Genomic DNA, 22,618 nt, shown 5'->3' on the forward strand with positions numbered 1-22,618 from the left:
ATATATAAATGCATGAATTTCTGGTACCTGGCGTGAGCAAATTATTAACATTTTTAGCTTAATTATCAAACGAATAACTAACTTTTAGTATTTACTTAGTATTCCTGCTCGTAACTTCAAAACCGCGCCATGTGGCTTGCCCTTTCATTTCCTATCTTATGCCCTAAGAAATCCCATAGAGCGAGAAATGAAAGAGGATGCTCTCGCAGATCGACCCTGTTGAATCCTTGAATGTGAAATCGCCATTGAAAGTATGAAAAAGAACTCTCTGGAGAATATGTGAAACTTCTTCTTATTCAACTTAACTTACAAGATAAGAGATACATTTATATATATATAGCAACTGTAATGACTAACACAGGTAAACTATCCCTATGTAGACACGCGACTCACGCGTTATTTCATCATGTAACAAAATTCTTGTTAGTATGCTGAGCCGGCTGCTGAGCCCATGTGATGATAACCCGTAATAGACCCTGCCGATGGCGTCTCCTGTCTCTCCGAAGGAGTCTCCGACGTCGGTCTTGCTTGACAACGTTCTAATTCTTTAAAAACGACAGCAGCAGCAGCAACGAGAAAGATTCCTATCTCCATCTCGCAAAACCCTGACCCCTGTCTTTGATGCATGGACCTGTCTGTTATCTTCGTGCCTCAGAGAGAAACCTCATAGATCGGTCTCGCGTCTCCGATTCTCGCCTCGACACGATCTCAAGGACCTGCGGTCTTCTCGCCTCAAACGATCGCGATAAATCTCATAGATCGGTCACACGTCTCCCACTCCCGCTTCCACAAACGCTTGAAGGTAGTTTTCTGTCTATGGTTCATTTGCGACTGAGTGGATTCTACCGAGCTATTGTGTGTCTTTGCACAATGTGTTTTATTACAGAACGATGTCTCTCTGTATGGTTGCTCTCAAAACAGAGGAAATGACCGAGAAAAATGACGTTTGCCTTTAACGTTTGAGAATTCGAAGCCTAGTTGTATTCCAAACATTTGAACCCTGCGCCATATGCCTCCGTTACTTTCCTCAGGTTCTCGGCAGCCAAACAGATTATTCCAAGAGTAATTAGTGTGTCAGCCTTTTTATATTATGAGGCCTTCATTTTTTATTCAGCGTATTATATTTCATACATTATCACTTTTCTTAGTGGATAGTTCGCTTCAGTAATGTGAAGTGTCAAGGATTACCTTCTCAATCGCTAGGAACGGCCTTTTCTTTCTATTATTTCCTATTAAATGAAAGCGAAAACATTGGTGGATTTGAATCTTTTGCAATGATACTTGAGACAGATCTCTAGTTTACGTTTCTAATTTCGTGTTCTCCAATTCAATCTTTAGGTTACATTCTCAAGAGTTCTTTATTTGCTAATTTCCTAGTCAAATCCACCACGCTAATTGGTCAACCATGCATGCAGTTTCTATTTCTATATTAAGACTTTCCAAGCATTATGCTTACCTTGTTGACATCTCTGATTCTTCATAAATGGTACATATGCAAACAAGATTTTTAATCAGGATACTTATTTTATATGGATCTACAAATTAATGGCTATTAGTTAATTGTTTTAAGAGCTTCAGGTACTCAATGTGTTTTGTTGGTTTCATCATGTTTTTATCCATTTTTTCAATGATATAATTCTTGTTATTAAAGCTTAATTGAATAAAAATCATATTTCTAAGGGTTAAATTATAATTGATTAATTGATAGTTTTAAAGTTTCATCAATCTGCTGACTAATATGACAGGATTATCATTGGAATTTTGTTGGATGTTCTAAATTACATATGACTGCCTTGCATTGTATTGATTATTGAAGTTTCAATTTCTATTAAAGGGAGAGTGAATTAAAAATTGTATGCCTTGTCAAATTTTTACAGCTAAAATTTTTATTCAGGATTCTTAACTTCTTGAACTTAGTCTTGATGTATATTTTGTGCCAAGTTTAGGTTTTAAATTGATCAAGAGAACCTATGGTATACTCTGAAGAGTCAAGTTTTATTTGGTCTGCCTAGTTTTACTCTGTACCACCATAATGAAGAGTTCTTTAATCTTTTTCATCCTAATATGCTTCTTTTAGTTACCTCATGCAACTTAGTTTCACTAGCACAAGATTTTTGGTGTCTTGAAAAACTAATAGTGATGGCCACGTCAAGCAAAGATGCTGGCGTGATCTCTGCTAGAACTTGATAATTTGTCCAAGTGTTGGAAAGACGAGAGTGAATCCCGTCAAGCTTAGTGTCCTAGACTGCTACGTTTTGTATTGAGTTTACTTCTTTGCTTAACCTTTTGGTATGTTGAGTTCTGCATCCAGTTGAAAAAACTTTTACTCTTGGACTTGGCTATTGCTAAGATAGCTGAAACTTTATGCATTCAATTGTTTGTTTGGGCTATGTTTGACATCAAAACTTTCTTAGCATGATATCCCCTGCCACCTTTGGGCAGCAGTTCCCGAAATGCCTATATATGTAAAAGATCTAGTAGAATGATGCTTTTACTTATGTTATGTTTATGAATTATGCATCAGGCAAGATTGGAAACTTTCTTCCATCAGGTGCATCAATGGGCATCATGCGTCCTGTGATTCCAACTTTGTGCATGTGTTGGGTTGATGCGTTGAGCATAGGGTGAACTTTGGAGAATGCAACATACATTCTTCATGTTGATTTCTCATGTAATTAGTTGCAATAGAATTAAGAATTATACCTTAGTCATATGTACTTTTGTAGATGAGAATTCACGATGGGGAAGTATATGTCGTTTTCAAATTAATAATGCTAAAAGGTTGCTTTGTGTAGTTTTTTAGTCTCTTTCACCAATGTGCATCATGCGTCTTTGTGAAGACTGGAGATGTATATCAGAATAATAATGATAAGTGGTGAAGGAGTGATTTTGGATCAAAGCTAATTAATCGACTTATTACATATGAGAATAGTTGTGCTTTATCTAACACAATGCGTTGTCTTACTTCCTCTGTCCTTTACAAGCTCATGCTTTGTCAAATACTACAGATACAGTTAGAAGCATCCCAGCAAGTAATGGATGAGCGGAGAAAGAACATAAGAAGATATTTCGGCAGTTCAGTGAAATTCAAGAAGCAATGATGGTATATCTGACACCATACAAATACAATATCTATCTAAATGCTTCTACTGATATATTTTATGTTCTTTGTTCGAGGTTTCATTTGCAGAGCTCATGTCAGTGGCATAGACCAGCGCATCTCGTGGAACACTTGTGTTATTTTTTTTCCCTTTTCCTCGACCTTTTGATATTATAATGACTCGAATGAATTCAAGGACATCCACTTTAAAATGTGTCTTCCTTGATTCGTTGAACTTTGTTCAGCATATTTTGCAGTCCTATGTCAAAAGTTGGCTTTACTAGAAAGACAAGAAAATCTAAAATGCTGCATTTGAAGGGGTTGTCCCTGACATCTTTTGTTGATAGGTTCTTGGAGTAATCTCAAACCTACACAGAATTAAAACCCCTTCCTATGTGCATGTGTATTATTGTCCATGGCTTCCTGTGCACAGATTGGCCGCACATTGTCCCATTCTTTCTGTTCTTTTAGTCATGCACCTAGTTGAGTATCATGCGGATATAAGCTTCAATCCTTTTGTTTGTAAATTGTAATATTGTTTATTCTGCATTCAATTTTTAGTGCGAAAAATATCCGTCACTGGACTTTCGAAGGTTTTTGTGAGTGAAATTGATGGTCTCAGGCAGCGTTTGGAACTTCATCAACTTAGGTTCATCTTGATGAAGCTATGCCAGCAAAGAGAAATTTCTTAGTAAGTTCTTTCTCTTCTTGATGCTCTCTTCTGGAACTTCCAAATTATACTTAGTATGTGATATCCCATGATGTTAAAGTTTATGTTATCACCTCTCATGTTCCTTAGGACTTCTAGACAGAAACTATTTAGACGCATCTAGATTGGGAAAACTAGCAATATGGCATCATTGTTGAGAAGTGGAAGTGGAAAATTGCTAGCATTATGGCTCTCAGTAAGTTGAGAAGTAAATTGTAGTGCTAGGGACATACTGTACCTCAACTTCTATTCTCACTCCCTCCGAAACCAACCCTTTTGTCAGAAGCCAACCACTGGTGTTGGATCAACTACTCACGACGCATGTATACTGTATAGGTTTTGTCCACAATAAAGTGTCTGCTTTAAGATTGTTCATCTCTAAATGTTTATATAGGGACTTAAAGTTTACATAGTTGAGCAATTAAATGCATTATGCACGTCATTTTTTCTGCTTTTTAAATGTTTATGTAAGTTTACTTATGTTTGTTCATTTACTTTTCTTTGGTACGATGCTGTGGATATTATGCTCACGTTTCATATTTTCTTGCAGGATTAAATTGTAGAATCCACTCTTCTATAGGATGTTCCACACAGAGCTGCTCGCTTGCTATGATTGCATTTATTCCAGCAAGCCAGTTTGTTCTACCGAGCGAATGCGCTTTTTAGTAAAATAATCACAGGAAAATCAGTGGGCAAAGTAAATGTGAGTACAATGGGCTCAGGGCCGACAATATACGTCTCTAAATCATTATGGGCTTCTGACGCATATTGGTGGAAGCGAATTCAGTGGGCAACATAAATGAGCCTTGGCCCAACTTTAATGGACTTTGAGACCATCCATGTTGGAACTAGAAACATGAATACAGTTTGCCTATTTAAATGGGTCGCAAATTAGACTGAAAGAGGCCGAGGGCCCAGCTCTTGTGGGCCTGAACTCAATAAAATGGGGCTTTAGATTTAAAGTTATTCGGCCGGAACCCAAATTAAATGGACCCCTGTTATGGTATAGTGGGTCTGGAAGTTTATTGGGCTTCTAGAAAATTTTACTGGGCCTTAGTTCCAGGTAATCAGGTATAGTAGGCCTTAACTTCAAGTAGACCCCGTTGGGCCACCAAAAGCCCAATTTAATGGGCCTCTTCTATTTTATACTGGGTGAGAGGCTCAAGTTTAATGGACCTCAGCCCAACTTAATGGGCCAAAGATAGATGGGCTTCTTCTACTTGTACTGGGCCCGAGGCCCAACTTAAATTGGCTCAACGAGTTCAATGGAAGTCAGGACCGACTTAAGGGGCCCAGATGGGCCGCTGGAAGCCCATTGTAGTGGGCTGCTACAAAATCTTACTGGGCCCAAGTGCCAGATATACTAGGCCTTAAGTTCAATTAGACCCTGGGCCCCAGGATAGTTGGAACAAGACGAGTTAACAAAGTCCACTTTAATGGGCCTCATCTATCTTATACCGGGCCAAAGGCCCAAGTTTAATGGACCTCAGGCCCATTAAGTTCCAAGTTTAATGGACCCACGCAAAACGCTTTTGCACCAGGCAGGATCAGTTAGGGACAACAATATTATACAGACCTCAATCACAAATAATACGTGGAAATAATATTTTCAAGAATTGAAACTATAACCTCTAGATTTGCAATTCTACCACTAGGCTACATGTTTGTTTATCCAAAAGATAAACAAAACTCAAGGCTCTCATAGTGGGGTAGGGGGCGGGCTTGATGACAAATAATATGTACACAAAATTTATCCTCACATAATATTTGGACATGTGACGTCTAGATTGAACCCCTAAAACTCTATCACTATGCCACAAGTTTATATGCAAAAGGTATCTGGAAAAAAAGGATCCAAAGGGCTTCTGTAGCTAAGGGCTTCTTGTGAGGTATAAAGAACAAAGCAAATAAATGCTTCCCAAAAGTTGAGAGGAGAACACACAGGTACAACTATATCGTTTACAGCGTTAATACTTACACTAATAAGGTTAATTACATCCTCACTTGCTGACGGTATCCAAACAAACAGATGGACACCAATGCATCAGGAAAACAGATTCACTTGTCTAAAGCGATCATACAAAGACAAAAGACACGGGTGGAGGAACAGACCTGTGGAAATTGTTAGTTAGTAGCCCTCGAAATTAGTATATCAGACCATGTCACTGCCAGTTACATCATAAGCTGAAGATTTAATATGCGTCAATGCATTCATATTAATGAAAAGGCAAGATCCAACAACAATAAGAAATGCTGAACAACATTTCCATAACTAGCCATAGTTGAGATCTCGAAAGAAATAAAAGATCCGGAATAAGCTAAAAATAAAATTCTCGCCAATGCGAGAGAGCGCCTTGAAATCTCAACATGACCGGTAGATGAAGCTTGACAGCAAGATGTTGAGATCAGAGGAGCAAAGTATCATGGTTAAGATTTTGATAAAAGAATTTACAGTCCAAATATATAATGCTATTTCCTTTATTTTGATCTATGCGTGAATTTACTGAATTGCAAATTATATAGGATTTGGTAACTGCAATGACCGAATGAAAAGCGACAATACAAAAGAAAAGCACGCCAGAGTCAATCAAGCGATTAAATAGCCCATTTTACCTAGCGATGTCCGACGACGATGTTATTGACCGGAATGAAGATCAGCTTCATGATGAAACCGACAAATACCGTACCACGAACCCTATCTCATCTCTGTACGGAACGTCCCATTCATGAGATCCACAACATCGCAATACAAAATCGCTCAATCCACAACCTATCGGAACATTAGAAGCAACTACTAACCGTTCGATTCAAAGAAATCAAAATCGAAAAGTTCCTATTATACCTTTGCGATCGAACTTATGGCACTTCTTCTCGAGAAGAAGGCTGTCCTTAGCGAACTCTCTGAACGGAATGAGCACTGAATTTATGGCGTCTCACTTCTCTTTCTTTTCTGAAATTCCAAACGTGGCGGACCTTGTCAACGTATATTGACGCTTTCGAGCAGAAGAAGCTCAGTCAACTGTGAAGTCGAAAAATCGGACCTAGATCGCCAGATCGGTACAGTTTTGCTCCGATGCGATGGTAATTCTCATGTCTCAGCTGTTAGGGTTGCTGAGAAAGCCCTTCAAAAAAAGAGGGAAAAAAAAGTTGCTCAGAAAGTGCTGGAAGGTGGAGAGAGAAAATCGCATTGCATATCGAATGGAAAAAAAAATTAATGAAAAGTCGTTCGTGAAAGGCTGCAAGCTAGACGCTAATTCACAAGGGACTTCACGTGACGGACAGACGCAGACGCAAGGAAGACATCGCCTTCAAGTGCTCAGGTATTGGACTAAACCTTGTAATATTGTAATCCATCTACTTAAGTAATATTGTATTAAATCCAAACAACACCAGTTGAACATGTAAGAACCATGGGACTATAGTATAAAAACAAACAAAGGAGAATGGAATGTCAAACCATATAAAAACAGCAATTCATCATTCAACAATCTAAAAAAGATTTACATCATCAATCATCACTACTTTGGCCAAAACTAACTTTAAAATAACAGAGATGGACATAAAAACCATAAGAGGCTTAAAGAAAAAGACATCCAGTGAACAGATTCAGAACATATTAGTGTCACTTTCAGAACTAACAGAGCAACTAACCCTAAGCCCTCTCTCCCCTGATTCTACGAGCAAGCTGGATATCCTTAGGCATGATTGTGACCCTTTTCGCGTGGATCGCGCAGAGGTTAGTGTCTTCAAACAATCCAACCAGATAAGCCTCCGCAGCCTCCTGCAGGGCTGCAACGGCACTGCTCTGGAATCGAAGATCGGTCTTGAAGTCCTGAGCGATTTCTCGTACCAGCCTCTGGAAGGGCAACTTCCTAATCAGCAACTCGGTACTCTTCTGATACTTCCTGATTTCCCTAAGAGCCACCGTTCCAGGCCTGAACCTGTGTGGCTTCTTCACTCCTCCGGTGGCCGGAGCCGACTTCCTTGCAGCCTTTGTGGCCAACTGCTTCCTTGGAGCCTTCCCTCCGGTGGACTTCCTTGCGGTTTGCTTGGTCCGAGCCATTTGGAAAGTGATTGATGAAAAGTATCGAATACAAGAATTGTTTGTCTTGCGGGAAAGTGATAGAGATTAGGGTTTGATTTTTGAGCGATGAAGATTTGGGGCCAAGCGCGATTCAATTTATAGAGAAATAGAACAAAATTCTCGAGGAGCGGGAAGTTCTGAAATTTTCACCACCTTTGAAAGTTTTTCCATGGGGAGAGTATGAACCGTAGATCTGACAATTATCGACGGTGTGGAATATCTGAAATCGTTTCGCTGTGGCGATCCGCGTGAACGTAGAATGCGCTAATATGATTGGTTCTTATAGGCGGACTGTGCTTTTTCAACTCGATAATCTTTATGAGTTCAAGTAAGTGTGGACCGTCGATCTGTTACCACTCGACGGCTAGATTTTTAAGCGGATTGCCATCCGTGTCTGGGAAGCCCACTTTTTATTGGGAAAAATTGTCGTTCAGTGCAAATGATCCGAGCCTTGCGAGCTGATTAGGCTGGACATGGGCCAATATAATAGAATGAATGAATTGGTGGGCCATAAAATAGAGCAACCAGCCCATCAACATTTCTAAATAGATGGATCCTTTTGTAGTTGATGCAATCAGTAACTTAAATTACTCCACTATTTTGCAAAATTGATCTCAATCAATGTAATTTCATAAGAATAATGTTTCATCAACCCAAAATGTGACCTCCATTTAACCCCTAATTAATAATGTGGAGTGTCTCATGTTAAGTGGATCTTTCATGTGTGTTTATAACCAAATAACTATTTCACATGCCATATAGATTTAGGATGGTTGGGACCTGTTGTAAATTTTTTACAACAAGTCCCATTGTAATGGCTCTAAGGCCATTATAAAAAAGTTATGGATATGCTTTGATCGGGATTACGAGTCCAACGATATTTTTTTGTTCAAAAAAAAAATAAATTGAACATGAAAAAGACATGCAAATTGTGAACCGTTGAATATAGACCCGAAACATTCTATGTCTATTTTGTGATGAATTTGATTTTTATTTGGAACAAAAAAATACCGTTAGACTCGTAAATACGATCAAAAACTCATTTGTAATTTTATTTTATTTTTAAAAAATTTGTAAGTGGTTTATATTTATTAAAGTGGGGTCTGCTGTAAAACAAATTACAACATACCTCCGGCACCCATAGATTTACGGGTAAAATGAGACTCTTACTTTGGATGGATGTAGTATTACTCCATTCCATAAACAAGTTCAAAAAATATTGCATCAACAAGTTCATGTATCCTCATCTTTAGTTAAGGAAAGACAGCAAGGTGGCCTTTTGTCATTATCAAAAACTTGTGTTTAAGTTAAGACGCACAGAACCTACTGTTGCAGGCTCTATGGTACCACCATATGTGGCTCATACCAAAGAATCACGGGTTCTTGGAAGTAGTGGTATATCTTGTTCACTGCACTGCCGGCAATAGCACTTGACAGATTGAAAAATAAGACAGTTTTGACTGTGCTTTGTATTAAAAACAATGTAGAATCAGTACCTAGCTATTATTTTGTCATTATAGACGAAGTGGTCATGAATCGTCTCAATAACAAAGAGGCAATGATAATCAAACAAATAAATCACTTGTTTTTACAATAAAATTGAACTATCTGTATTCTTGACAAGAAAACCCAAATGTATCTTAAAATATGGATGGTATTTTATTGCAAGAACAACTTGTTGGAATCCTCTTTTACTAGGATGAAACAACCGAAACAGGACAAAACTTCGGACATGATAAGGGGAGACCAGCAAGAATTCCCTCTCTTTAATTTCCTGATCTTACTTACTTTGTGAAGAATACTTTAAACGGCAGTATATTGTACCAGAAAAAAGTAATAGTTTAGAAGTAGTTTGTGTTTATTTCCACCCAGAAAAAAAAAAAAAAACAGAGAGCCACGCTTGCTGTCCTACTTGCTTTGCTTGCGTGGACTCAGTGGGAATCATTCACTAGCTACAAAGAAAGAGACACCGAACCCATCCCTCTCTTTAATCAGGTTTCTTTTTTCCAGCTAGTGATGTAAGCTAGCACCAGTGAAAGAGACTAAACATCTTTAAAATCATAAAACTATATAATATTATTGTTAGCGATCGATATGGGAGATGCATTACTAATTAAAAGAAAAATAATTGGAGATTAATTATATTAATATATGTTGGCTATTAATATTGGAGAAGCAAACGATAGAGGATAATTAGCAATTGTGTTTCCATGACCAAAACTAATATACGCAACAACCCATGCATCTCAGTTCCAATAAAATGTGAACTTCTCTTTGATATCGGGTGTTTTCAGATCCTGGCATTCCATCAACAAGACGACAACCCATTCTTGTATATTCTCACTAACCTTTTTGGCTAAGAAAACTTTTAAGTTATAATAAAATAATGATTTTTCTAAGCAAAGTAGTTATGGGAAAGAACAAAGCCCCATCTTGAACACTTCCGGAGTCCTACATGGAATTCCATATCCAACTAAACAAAGAATTTTCCTTCATAGTAAAAAATGCCCTTGTTTTTATTGAAATACTACTTTTGGCCCCCCAATTATTCATTTCTTGTGATTTTCATGTGATGTATGGAGGGCAATTTTATATTTTCAACGATGCAGATTGGAACTCCAGTTGGGTCCCCACTTGTGCACCAAAGAGAGAGAGAATGCATAGGTTTTAGAATGCTATTGGATATCTCTGTCACCCCACCTTGGATCCCTTTCGGCAAAACTCGCCTGTGGGCAAGGTTACCCTCAATACCTTTTTTTTTTCTTTTTCTTTTTTTAAAAATGATCATCAGTGTAACAAAAATTATATGCATATAACAAGGAGATATGGTAGCTTTAAAGAAAACTTGCAATGTATTAGGTCTTTGGATTGGATATGATTTTAATCCAACCCTTACAAGCAAGGGAGGAGACAGTAATAATCAATATGGTCATCTCCATTATATTAGAGAGAATGTAAATAAATTATTACTTCTCAATACAGCATCTGTTGTGCACCAAAATGGGTCTAAGCATTTCTCCTAGAGAAGCAAACACTTTTTTAAATAAAAAATGACATTATATAAATCTGTCTTTTCAACATCTTATATAAGTCTAAACTCAAGTCGTCAAGTCCACATAACAAAAGTTTCACACGTGACAATAAGGTAAGTTAGGTCAAAATCCAATGTATTGCCACAAATGTATTACTCCCATTGTAAATCAAACTCATGACCTTCCGAGATCATATAATTTGAACCTATAAATTTTACCACTAAGATATCACACAAGTGATTAACTCAATAAGCAACAAATTTTTATGATTTATTATTTTGATTAACGATAATGATAAAGATTCTAACCGTTGTTATCTCATCTCAGTTGTTGAGTTGGACGTATATGATATAATTAAATTTGTGGGTTTCGCATGTCCCAAATGATACACATGAAATCTTGTACGTACAACTTAATTGGAATAATAACGAAGATAGCAATTGCGAAGATACTATCATAACTGTTTGATTAAATTACCAATACAAAATTGAAGCAACAAAGTGGAGAATCCCACTAGTTTTGTGAAAGTAGTGGATCCATATTATGGAGGAGTAGACTTCACGACTCACAGTCGGTCATACTGTCATAGTGGTGCGAAAATGGTTGTTCAAGGAAAGTAAAGGGCTTTTTAGTAAACAAAAAAAATTATCTTGGTCATGCTATGTGGAGCAAAAACTACTCTCTACTTCACATGTTCTCATGCTATCATTTCTCCGAGGGAACCAAGACAAATTCCCACTGCTCTCTCTCTCTCTCTCTCTCTTAATATCTGGTTCTCCAAGATTCAAAACTGGATATCATCATCTTCATATCTTCAAATCAAATCCAACCACTAGATTCCATCTCCTCATCTGCTCTGTTTTAATTTTGTGGGTGCACATGTTTGACTCTGTTATATCCTCTGTTCATGGACGCTGATACGAGTTCAATTCAAGCCTTTGAAAACCAAAACAACAATTACAGCAACAATAACCATGAAGTTAGCAGACATGATATACGATCTTCCATTGCAAAATCTGTGGAATTGAGAGCTCTTCATGCTGCGCTGGTCCAAAACAGTCCTGCCAGTCTCAAATTCGCATCTTCCACCCCTGCTTCACGACCTCTCTCGCAGTTCTCTGCTCACGATTACCCTATTTTCACCCCTGTAAGTTTATCAGAAAACCTCTGTCAGTTCTTCAATTAATTCTTTTGAATATTTAATTCGTGGTTTGTGAATCTTATTTTATTATTCACTTGTTGTTCTATTGATTGTATATTTGTATTTCTTTTCAATTTTGGTAAAAATAATTGTTTTCTTTTACTTTTGCTCCATTCAATTTTTGCTGTGCTTGCTAGATTCTGATTTAAGTTGGAGATTGTAACTATGTTCACTAAACCCTCAAATTGTTTTAAGATACATGTGTTTTTATGCTGCTTCTGCATTAACAAGATTGGTTTTCAATGACTCTCATAGTTTCAATGCTTCAAACTGAACAAGTGAACATGCTCTATCTTCGTTTTCGATGTCTAATGAAGTTCCTGTTTATGGGTCAATTGGTGTTTTTTTTTTCCTTTCAAACTTGAATACCTCATTTTTGCTACTTTTGGACTCGTTGAAGAATCTGTTGTCTCTGTAGCTAGTAAACAACCATTTGATTCATCTCCTTCATTGGTGAAAAAATAATTAGCTATATACTCACAACCATAAACTATGGTTCAATCAACCGAGCCTAAATTTACTAAATTTTGAATCCTTGACAGACTTATGATGATGAAACAGTACAAGTGTATCCACGCATTCCGATGAAAAGCTTGACAATATCGGAGAGTTGGGACGAGCATGGATGTTTAGGAGGAAATGACAATGAAACAGTTGTGCAAAAGTACATGAAGGATATATCAGCTTCACGAAAAGGATTGACTACTAGCTTATCCACCTCAGAATCCCATATTTGTCCATTGGAGGATCACAAATCGGTCACTGCTTTGTCTATAAACAATGTTAATGTGCTCCACACATCTCCTGGAACAGAATTCTACAACTCAAGTAGGAGAAATAGCTTGGGGGACTTCAAATCCGTGTCGTCTTGTAATAGGTGTAAGCCTACACTTATAGCTACCGAATCCGAGTTTGTCCGCAGGAACAGCAAGAATTCTAACGTTGTTGTACCATTGACAGATTCTCACTCGTCTGTTCTATCACAAACGAAAAATCGTGGGGTGATTTCGTGGTTATTCCCTAAGTTAAGGAAGAAGTACAAGAGCGAGAGTTCCCCTAACCGAACAGAATCCGAGGAAGTTTCACAAGTACTTTCTAAGGACTTGGGGATATTGTCAATTGAAGCACTGAAAAGAGAACTAATCAAAGCAAATGAGTGTAAAGAAACAGCCTTATTCGAGGTATCCGAGATGAAATCTTCATTGAGTGAGCTGAAACAGAAGCTGGAGTACCTGGAAAATTACTGTGAAGAGCTGAAGAAAGCACTAAAACAAGCATCGCAGGCAAGGGAGTCTCAAAAGCTCACGAATGTTCCGAGAAGAGGTAAATCCATTGATGGAAACGGAGAGAATTCGATGCCGGTGAGTGAGGAAGTAATGGGGGAGGGTTTCTTGCAGATAGTATCAGAAGCAAGATTATCAGTGAAACAGTTCTGCAAAATCCTTCTAAGCCAAATCGACGAAACAGATGGTACTCTAATCGACAATTTGAATTCATTTCTCCAACCATATAAACTGTCATTGAACTCAAACTACTCGAAAAAGGCAGTACTATACCATTTTGAAGCTGTGATAAACCAAGAACTCTACCAAGATTTCGAGAATTGTGTATTTCAAAAGAAGGGCTCGCCAAAGCACTTAGATCCCCAACAGGATCGCCAAGCGCAATTTTCATCATTTGTTGCATTGAGAGACTTAAGCTGGAATGAAGTGTTGAGGAAGGGAACCAAGTATTACAGTGAAGAGTTTAGTAAGTTTTGCGATCAAAGAATGAATTTCATCATTACGACTATGAATTGGACTAGACCTTGGCCTGAACAGCTCCTTCAAGCTTTCTTTGTTTCTGCAAAATGTATTTGGTTGCTTCATTTACTTGCATTTTCGTTCAATCCCCCGCTGGGAATATTGAGAGTCGAGGAGAACAGAAGCTTTGATCCAGATTTCATGGAAGATATGTTCATGGATAAGCAGAGATCTTATGGTCCGAGCCGGGTTAAGATTATGGTTATGCCAGGGTTCTATGTTCACGATAGGGTTTTAAGGTGTAAGGTTCTTTGCAGGTACAAGTCAGAAGCATAAATTATCTAGTCTTTTTTTTTTTTTTTTTTTTTTCAGTATTTTAGTGATTAACTGATAGTCATTTACTCATTTATGCCACAAATGTTTGTCACTCCAATTTATGTTCAGCGTTTCTCTCCTGCGGACAGACACTTGTATAAACCGTCCGATCTTTTCAATGGTTGAGATTAGATTCAAAAAAAAAATCTCTCTCCACCCCACTTCACACGCGTGAAGCCACTCGCTCAGTCTCCTCTATCGAACTTCACCTTCACCTCTGGCTTGCTTCACTCAATCAAGCCGCCAAAGCTTGCACTTCATCTCCCCAAAAACCCATTCACCCACTCGATTTGTTGTTGTGATAATGTCATGCAACTACACCCACCGACTATGAGACCGTATTTTAGAAAACCCCATTTATGTTAATCACCGATATATGAATCTACCTGTACGTTGATGAATCTTGCTGTGAACTAGTTCTCCCTCATACATCCTCGCTTCCTCACATCTCCTTCCATTTTTCTCCTCACTGAAAAACCCAGACCCCCAAAAAGTTCGTTTGTATTACTCATTAAGATTCATCAACATACATATACAAGTAGTTTCTTTGGAATATTCTTATATCTGACTTTAATCTTCTAATGGAATATCCAATCGAAGATTCCTCAATCCAATCGAAGTTAATATTCATACATCTTGTGCAGTATTAATTACCAAGTACGGTTTTTGATCTCCAAGAGAAGACCTAGATTGTAGTTCACCATCAAGGAAACAAATTGACTACTTGTGCCACTGACAAATAATGAATTCATAGAATCACAGTCCATAAGAACCCTGCAGTAAATATTAATATGGAGCGAAGATTAGTTTCGCTAAACACAGCAGCTTGAGAGAGTTTTTGTGAGAAAATGAATAATCACACACCAATGAAATTTTTTACTGAAGAAGTCTAAAAACAAATAAGGGACTATGTAAGTCGATGAACTTGTTTTGCACTCCAAGCGACTGTATGTAGACGTCTTCCCTTGGTTCTTCAGTTACTCCACTCTGGGTAGCATATTCCAATGCCATCTCGTAGTCCACCTGCAAATATTGCATAAAAATGTCTGAATATACACACTTGAAACAGAAAAGTATATGGATTATTGTAAGAAGAAGCATATGAATGAACTCTAGAGAACTAATAGGAAGGACCACTACAGAAGGAGAAAGAGAATCCACAAAATGGACTCTCAATAACTTCTTATTGGAGATTCATGAAGCCACCCTCAAAATATTTGGTTTAAGGCTTTGATAATGATAGATACCATCTCCGACGGCATTTAAGCTAATGATACTTTGAACGAAAAGCATCAAACACAACTATCATTACCATTACTTGTATAAGACCTGTAGGCAAAATTTCTAGGGTTGCAAAGATTCCAATCATCAATATGCTCACACGCAACAATAGCCCATCTAGTGTGGATGAGTAAGCAACATGTCAAGACAAAATTTGCTAGAAGTATCAACAGCTGCAATTTGCCATATGCAATCTTAGCAACCCACGCATATACCAACCCAACCACCTTCCCCCCATCTGGGTGGTTCAAGATCCCAAAACTAGTAGCTCAATATTTAAGTTATAGTGCTTATCAAAAAAAAAAATTAAGATATAATGTCTCTCTGTGGAACTTCAATAAAAGCTAATGCCACAACAGGAAATCCAGCATTGGAAGGGGAAAAAAAAAAAGAGGTATATCAATGAATATGTGCAGGGAAAATACACATATAGGGATGTTCTCCTGCACCCTATTTGAAAGACCATCTATATATATATTGGAATGGATCTCACCTGATGACTTTATAACAAGCAAAATGCAGTTGCCAACAGTAAAGCTTTGAAGCCAACCTCTATTTGTTGCATTAGCATCATTGTCACTTGATTAATTTCTTTGTTCTTTGGGCCAGTCGGCCAGACAGTTGAAATCATTTGTAAAAACAACTAAATCCTTTATTTTATATGTCATTTCTTATAATTACTATTAGCGTGAGAGGGGACTCAAACATTGCCTTGGTTCAAATCCTTTAACCTCAATTGGCATTATGCCAATGGCAATCAAACATTCTCAAGAGATCAGCCTCCCAAGAAGACAACACAGAATAAAGATTAAGAAAATGCTCTAACATTTAGGCAACAATTAAACAAAAAACTCACCTGTTCAACATGTTGAGCAAGTTTTTCGGCAAGTGATTCTTTTGTAATCAAACGTGCTGACACTTTATTAAGTACTTCCACGACACCATCCTCATATTTTTTCTTCTTGGAACCATGCAATTGCGCCATTTCTTTCAGAACATCATATATAGCACCTGTAGCATCAGGGATATACCTGCCAGTTCACAGAAATTTGCTTTCAGTTCATGCACCGGGAAGAAAACATCAAATCAGAATGCTCTGGGATGGACAAATATTGAATTACCTGCTTAAATTTCGTTTTCTCTCCTGTTGTTCACGGGCCTGCATTTTCTTGACAATCTTAGATTTTAGCTGTATGCAGCACTGCTGAATGGCAGACTGCATAAAATGACCACATTAGCTTATTCATCATGTCCATAGTAAAAGTACACAGCAGAAAAGCTTCCTAGCTACCTTGACTGCACTTGCTATCTCACTAATATCATCTCCAATATACTCCTTTCCTGTCCCTTTAAATGGAATTTTTGTGCTCACAACGCTAACAAAAACACCAACTTTGTCTTGCATCGGATTGATCTTGTAACTACTCCAACTGAAAAAGGTTGTATCCATGAGAATTATTTTAAATACTTGTCAAGTTGTCAGTATCATAAGCATTATCCTAATAATACTCAACCCCATAGTCCAACCCCCTTCATGGCCAGGCCAAAGTGGGGATAAAGCATACATCAGTATATCTTACTTGATTCTCTTGAGAGCAGTCCTCGTAACAACATCTGCACCTTGCTCAAAAAGAAGCGGAATTCGGTTTGCAAATCGAAAAATGTTCAATCCCTACAATTTAATTTTAAATTCAAATTAAAAGAGGTGTCATAAATGTTCAATCCTTGAACAATAATGCTTATGACATCAAATTACTTTGCAAACAACCAACTTTTATCACAAAGGCACTTACTTGCTTTACATCTTTTCCACCAACACTGAGACCAGCTTCCACAATGAATGGGTGCCCCTCAAAAACATGGGCGCTGTGCAATATTCAGCAAAGGTCAAATTCATGAAATGTAAATATCCAATAGCAGATATATGCCATCTTATTGAGAATAGATATTTGCTCCATATAATGAATATTTTTTCTTATTAATCCAGTATGTGAAGCCCAATACAGTGTCCCAGTGATAAGAGTGCCAAACAGATTTAGAAAAGACAAGGATTATACATATACCTGCCAGAATAAGTTGCAACCATGTCTGGATGCAGCTCCTTTATAATTCCTAGCCGTAGATTGTATTCCCCTGCAGGACTAAGACACTGCACAAAGTCTGCAAGTTAAGTTTAAGACTGAAAATTAACAGAGTGACTGAAATGCAATGTTTGGGGAAAAAAATCAAACTGAGCGCAAAAGGATGTTTGAGTCAAATTATCAAAACATTAAAGAGAAACGGCTTACATCACCAGTAGGATCATCAAATTTGGCTTGACGAAACAACTGATGGATGCGCACTATCTGCTGAGAAGTTAGCGACTTAACTGGCATTTTGGGGCTGAATTCAGGGCCCATTTCTCCTGAGCATGTAAGAATGTTACCAAAATATGAACCAATGGCAAAACTAACATGAAGAAATAAAAAAACTCCACATTTTGACCTCATCGGGAAAAGGATAAAATATACACAGAGTTCATATCTTAACTAATGGAAGTGAAGTCGTCTTTATCAGGAACCTCACCCAAAAAAAAAAGAATTTGAAATAAAGACTCCCATTTTGTTCTCTCATCATAACATGAGAATCGCTTCCAAGCAAACTCAACGGGACAGTCACCTCCTGCCCTATGGGTGAGGTATTTTAATCATAAGTACATTCTTTCATCTCCTCAACTAAAGAATATGTAACCAAACAAATTTTCGTTCTAATAAAGTAGCAGTTATATATAAACGGAAACAGACGAAATTAGAAATTCTAAAAATAAATAGATCAGCTATGTATTCTTCTCTGGTTTTTCTTATTTAACTTCATTTTATCTTATTAACTTTTTTACTACAATGTGAGGTGAAAAAATTATTAAATCTAAAAAGTAATAGTCCATGACCACAAGGAATCAAAGCTTTTAGGGTATACATATCTCGAGTGTTGAAGTGTCCAACTCTAGCCCATCCCATCAGATGATCTAATATGGTGAAATGATTTGACAAAATTAGTTGCATCTTCTTACCAATTAATCGTTCAGCAAGGGACTTCCGTATATTTACAAACTCATGCTGAAGAAACTGCAAAAGGTTTTGCTTTGAAGTTTCTGCAATAAGGCGTTTGATCAGTAGCAAATCAACTGATGATGGATGATGCTTAGTTTCGAGAGGAACTGGTGGCATGACATCGGTTCTCCGGGCAAATCTTATCGTAACATTTTTACTGTATGGAAGAATATTTGAGAAGCATAAACATCTGCCATTAAGACCGAGTACATTTGTATCTTTACATCAACGAGAGAAAGAGAGAACATACTCAGGTGTTTCAGACACAAATTTAAAAAGAAATTGGGCATAGGGTGTGATAACAGCCATTTGTCGCATGTAATGCAATATCTTGGACTGCATCAAAAAAGATTTCAGTTGTGAAAGCAAAACACCATGACTAAAATCAGCAAACCATCATACACACACACTTTCATAATGCATCACATAGGTATTACAATCCTTTACTTCACTCAGAACTATAATTAAATATGGGAAGGTCGAATTACATGCTACGTACACGGTAAGTTGTCCAATTTCCTTCAATAACAACTTGAATTTCAGCCCCATGCCACCTGTCTTTGTTGTCTCTTTTTTCATGAATATGGACATTAGGAATATTCCTGAAAGTTTTTGAAGAACAATGTCATTCTATAAAAATTCAAACTACTGAGTAAATTCATGCAAAATAGATTCCTGGAACCACACACACAAGCAAATAATCACATAAAGAAGATACACGTATACATTAAAGGGAATAAATGTATGTATTTCAAAACATGATTGATGTAAGATAAACACAACTTCAGCATAATTGAAAACGTCAATATTAAGGCAATGAGAATCACATGGAGCATCTTCTGTCAATTCCTACATTTAGATCATATCCATACCTATGAATATCTATATCCAGCCTGCAGAATGAAATATAGTTTTGGCCCTCCATTGCTGATGAGATCTCTATTGGAAGGCCTGTACTCATTTTGGACCATATCAATGCCTGTATAAGTAAATCAGATTCAATATTTACATACTAAATGCTTGAGCAGTGAAGCAAGAAAATTGAATAAAGCAATTGAACCAGAAGAGATGCTCTTTGTTTTTGCAAGCATGACATCCCAGAAAGATATGCTCTTTGTTTTTGCAAGCATGAAATTCCAGAAAGCTCCTCTTCATTATATGTTATTCAGGTAATTTTTTGCAATATTTACTAAAAGTTCTACCGTCTATTGTCTTGAAATTTTCTCTCAACTGGGGATATTACAGTAGTCCAGTATCCACTATCAAGTATAAGCTATTTGTCAATTTGGGGAAGCAATCACTAAAATCCTTCCGTTAAAATCATAGGATTAGAATTGACAAAGGATCTGTTATGTCTAAAGACTAATTTCAAGAAGATAATCCACATCTTGAAACACCATTCTAGAAAGAACATTCTCAATAAAAATCCATGGAATAGTTTATAGTTCAATGCACTTCTTGCCCGTACCAAAAGTGCTGGGTTTTGTGTGGGATCAACCACAACTACAATGAAAGTATTTGACTTACACACACGCGCAGCAAAAGAAACAAAGCCACACATTTTGAGCAAGAGTAAAAATAATACCATCTTTGCACCCAGACCAAACTTCCCACGTGTCTGCTTCAAGCCATATTTTGTCCCAGAAAGAACTGCATGATAAATATCGTTAAATCGACCTTTCACCATGCCAAAGTAGTTTCGAAGCATAAACAAGTAAACAACTGTTTCAACCCTTTGCAAATGGAGTTTTACACCAGTAAGAAACTTACAGACCTCGTCCAAACATATTTGGGATGTCATCGTGTGGCATTCCTTTGCCATTGTCCTACATTTGTAATTAGATAGAGTCATAACTCATAAGGCCTCACACCTATAAAGATTTACCAGACAAAAAAATGTAAAATTGCATTACATAAACAATTGAAATCAGGACGAGATTGAGATAGAAAGTGAACCAAACCTTGCATATAACTCTGTAAAATGAAGCCTCACCTCGACCCTTCATGCTCTTTGAAGTCGGAAGATCTTTGACTTTTTTCCCAAGTGCAATATGCTTTGCTTGTATTTCCTGAGCACGAGCTTCCTTAGCTAATCGCTTCTGCATTGCAGGAACATAAACTTTAAAAACTTAAAGAATAAATCAGAAACCCAGATTTCATGTTCACTGGCTGGTTCCTCATAAGGAAAAGAGTCAGTTACACGTTAAACAATTCAAAAAGGCACCACGTTGTCCATTGAAACAAATACAAATATATGGCATACAATTTTCATAAAATAAATCAAAATCATAATGGAAACTAGATCAACCAATTACAGTTTTTCTATCATCGTCATAGTTATACAGCCATTTCACAAAAACTAAACATACAAAGAATTCACGTTGGAGGCACACGAACCTCACGAGCCTTTGATGACTCGTAATCATCATATAGTTCCTCATCAACACGTTCCCGATCAACAAGACCAATCATGGAGTTGAACTTACTTTTCCTGATATCTTCACTGCAACAGCCAGTTCAATAGTAATAGAAATAAGCAAGTACGCATATTCACCAATCACCACATATAATGATAAGGAGGTACACTGCTGCCTCATACACCGTTCACAAACAGAATATAATATTATAATTTATACACAACAGAAAATCACACGTATGTTAGCTATCCCGTTGCAATTTACTCGACGCAATACTCACATTATGATTTCTACCACAGGAAGCTCAGACATGGACTCTGCCGAATCAAGGGAGTTTTCAACCAGTTCTCTCACTGTAGTGTAAAGGCTCTTCCCAGGCTGAGATTGACAATTGCACGGCAAAAAACAATGATGAAACTCAATATGCATGTTTATTATAGTCAAATCTTAATCAACCACCAAATCTTCATCATCAACTATTCAAATCATATTAAGCCTTTGATGACTCGTATGAATAAAGCCCCAAAACAAGTAACAAGGACTTTTTCCGCAATGATTTTATACTCAAATCATCATCAACTATTCAAATAATAATCAACCACCAAATCTTCATCGAGTCAAATGCAAAATTGGCCTACACCTCAAGTTTCAGGCTTAGAGTCACACAACACATCTCTATAAAAATTACAATTGAATACATTGGCTCAATGTGTAGTTCATTATATGTTGAACACCCAAAACAAGATGACAAGTGCACATAAATATCACGAGACTATACATTATCAAACCCGGCAATGTTCTTGTTCTCTGCAAAGAACTCAGCTGGAGATTCTGCACAAATAAAACAATTCAACAAGTAAAAAATACATCTACGCAAACATAAATATACATATTTATAGAGACACAGAGAGAGACTGACTTTGCTTGAGAACGCTTTCCTTGGGCTTTTTAGGAGTCTTGGATTTCCCTTTCTTCGTCTCAGCAGGGCTTTCGCTGCTGCCTCCTGTATCCATGGCAACTGCCTGCTAAAATCGACTGACGCAAATCTAGGGTTCTCGAAGAGAATGATATGTAACTGGTAATCAATTACTCCTTTTATCTTTTCAATTGAAGGGGCAAAGAAAAATCAGTGTTTTAGGGTTTCAGACTTTATCGAAGAAGCGAAAAGAAGGAAATACGTAGAGCGCGCAACATCTAGTAACTGCGGCGGCATGAAAAGATGCATTCACCGACATTGCGGATCATGGTTGGTCTGACTTTTGAGGTTTGCAAGTTGTAAAAATAGTAGTGTATGCCTGCCTCTATATGTACATAATTTTGATATCTATAAGTGTTCATAATCTATGTGATATGAGAAGAAATATGGGAATCATTTAATGTTACTTAGATTATTATGAACATCAAAAATATCTAATACTGAAGGTTCCAATCACTCCGAATGATGTTTTTCTATCCGATGAAATGGACGGCTTATGATTGAATTGTAGTCGGTCTAAACTCTAAAGTTCTCTCCAATTTCCCGCCAAATGTTAAGAGATCAGATGTGTAAAGCCAAGCCAAGATCGAGAGGGCGTGATCCAATTCAAAA

General features: G+C 37.3%; 3 protein-coding genes across 5 annotated transcripts; 1 reads left to right on the forward strand and 2 right to left on the reverse strand.

The window, feature by feature from the left end:
- Positions 1–7,260: 7,260 nt before the first annotated feature.
- LOC119996188 (histone H3.2) lies at positions 7,261–7,970 on the reverse strand. The gene has a single exon (XM_038842731.1). It carries the CDS (start codon positions 7,870–7,872, stop codon positions 7,462–7,464), a length of 411 nt encoding a protein of 136 aa, XP_038698659.1. The 5' UTR covers positions 7,873–7,970; the 3' UTR covers positions 7,261–7,461.
- A 3,643-nt stretch (positions 7,971–11,613) lies between these two features.
- On the forward strand, positions 11,614–14,381 carry LOC119996317 (IRK-interacting protein). The gene is made up of 2 exons (XM_038842905.1): positions 11,614–12,072; positions 12,669–14,381. The coding sequence occupies exons 1-2, from the start codon at positions 11,833–11,835 to the stop codon at positions 14,202–14,204; spliced, it is 1,776 nt and encodes a 591-aa protein (XP_038698833.1). The 5' UTR covers positions 11,614–11,832; the 3' UTR covers positions 14,205–14,381.
- A 365-nt stretch (positions 14,382–14,746) lies between these two features.
- On the reverse strand, positions 14,747–22,313 carry LOC119997358 (DNA topoisomerase 6 subunit B-like). 3 transcript variants are annotated; one of them, XM_038844306.1, is made up of 20 exons: positions 21,950–22,313; positions 21,809–21,861; positions 21,311–21,408; positions 21,011–21,116; positions 20,575–20,712; positions 20,388–20,439; positions 20,199–20,263; positions 19,486–19,592; positions 19,113–19,215; positions 18,864–18,949; positions 18,574–18,770; positions 17,813–17,928; positions 17,588–17,673; positions 17,318–17,390; positions 17,105–17,196; positions 16,816–16,954; positions 16,646–16,740; positions 16,381–16,555; positions 15,108–15,266; positions 14,747–15,017 (listed from the first exon to the last, which is right to left on the reverse strand). In XM_038844306.1, exons 1-19 carry the CDS (start codon positions 22,041–22,043, stop codon positions 15,120–15,122), a joined length of 2,022 nt encoding a protein of 673 aa, XP_038700234.1. In that variant the 5' UTR covers positions 22,044–22,313; the 3' UTR covers positions 14,747–15,017; positions 15,108–15,119. The 3 variants fall into 3 exon arrangements, with proteins under 3 accessions (XP_038700234.1, XP_038700233.1, XP_038700235.1); XM_038844305.1 differs by having other exon boundaries at positions 14,940–15,266; positions 21,950–22,312; XM_038844307.1 differs by lacking the exons at positions 21,011–21,116; positions 21,311–21,408; positions 21,809–21,861; positions 21,950–22,313 and having other exon boundaries at positions 14,940–15,266; positions 20,199–20,439; positions 20,607–20,712.
- Between the last annotated feature and the right edge of the window lie 305 nt (positions 22,314–22,618).

This window comes from Tripterygium wilfordii, chromosome 4 (genome assembly GCF_013401445.1).
Source record: "Tripterygium wilfordii isolate XIE 37 chromosome 4, ASM1340144v1, whole genome shotgun sequence".
NCBI lineage: Eukaryota > Viridiplantae > Streptophyta > Magnoliopsida > Celastrales > Celastraceae > Tripterygium > Tripterygium wilfordii.

Coding starts and splice junctions, on each gene's coding strand:
- LOC119996188 (XM_038842731.1), bottom strand. CDS start 7,872: ATGGCTCGGACCAAGCAAACCGCAAGGAAGTCCACCGGAGGGAAGGCT.
- LOC119996317 (XM_038842905.1), top strand. CDS start 11,833: ATGGACGCTGATACGAGTTCAATTCAAGCCTTTGAAAACCAAAACAAC. Junction 12,073..12,668: donor ATTACCCTATTTTCACCCCT/GTAAGTTTATCA, acceptor AATCCTTGACAG/ACTTATGATGATGAAACAGT.
- LOC119997358 (XM_038844306.1), bottom strand. CDS start 22,043: ATGGATACAGGAGGCAGCAGCGAAAGCCCTGCTGAGACGAAGAAAGGG. Junction 17,391..17,587: donor GTTGCAACTTATTCTGGCAG/GTATATGTATAA, acceptor AATATTGCACAG/CGCCCATGTTTTTGAGGGGC. Junction 17,197..17,317: donor GTGGAAAAGATGTAAAGCAA/GTAAGTGCCTTT, acceptor ATTAAATTGTAG/GGATTGAACATTTTTCGATT.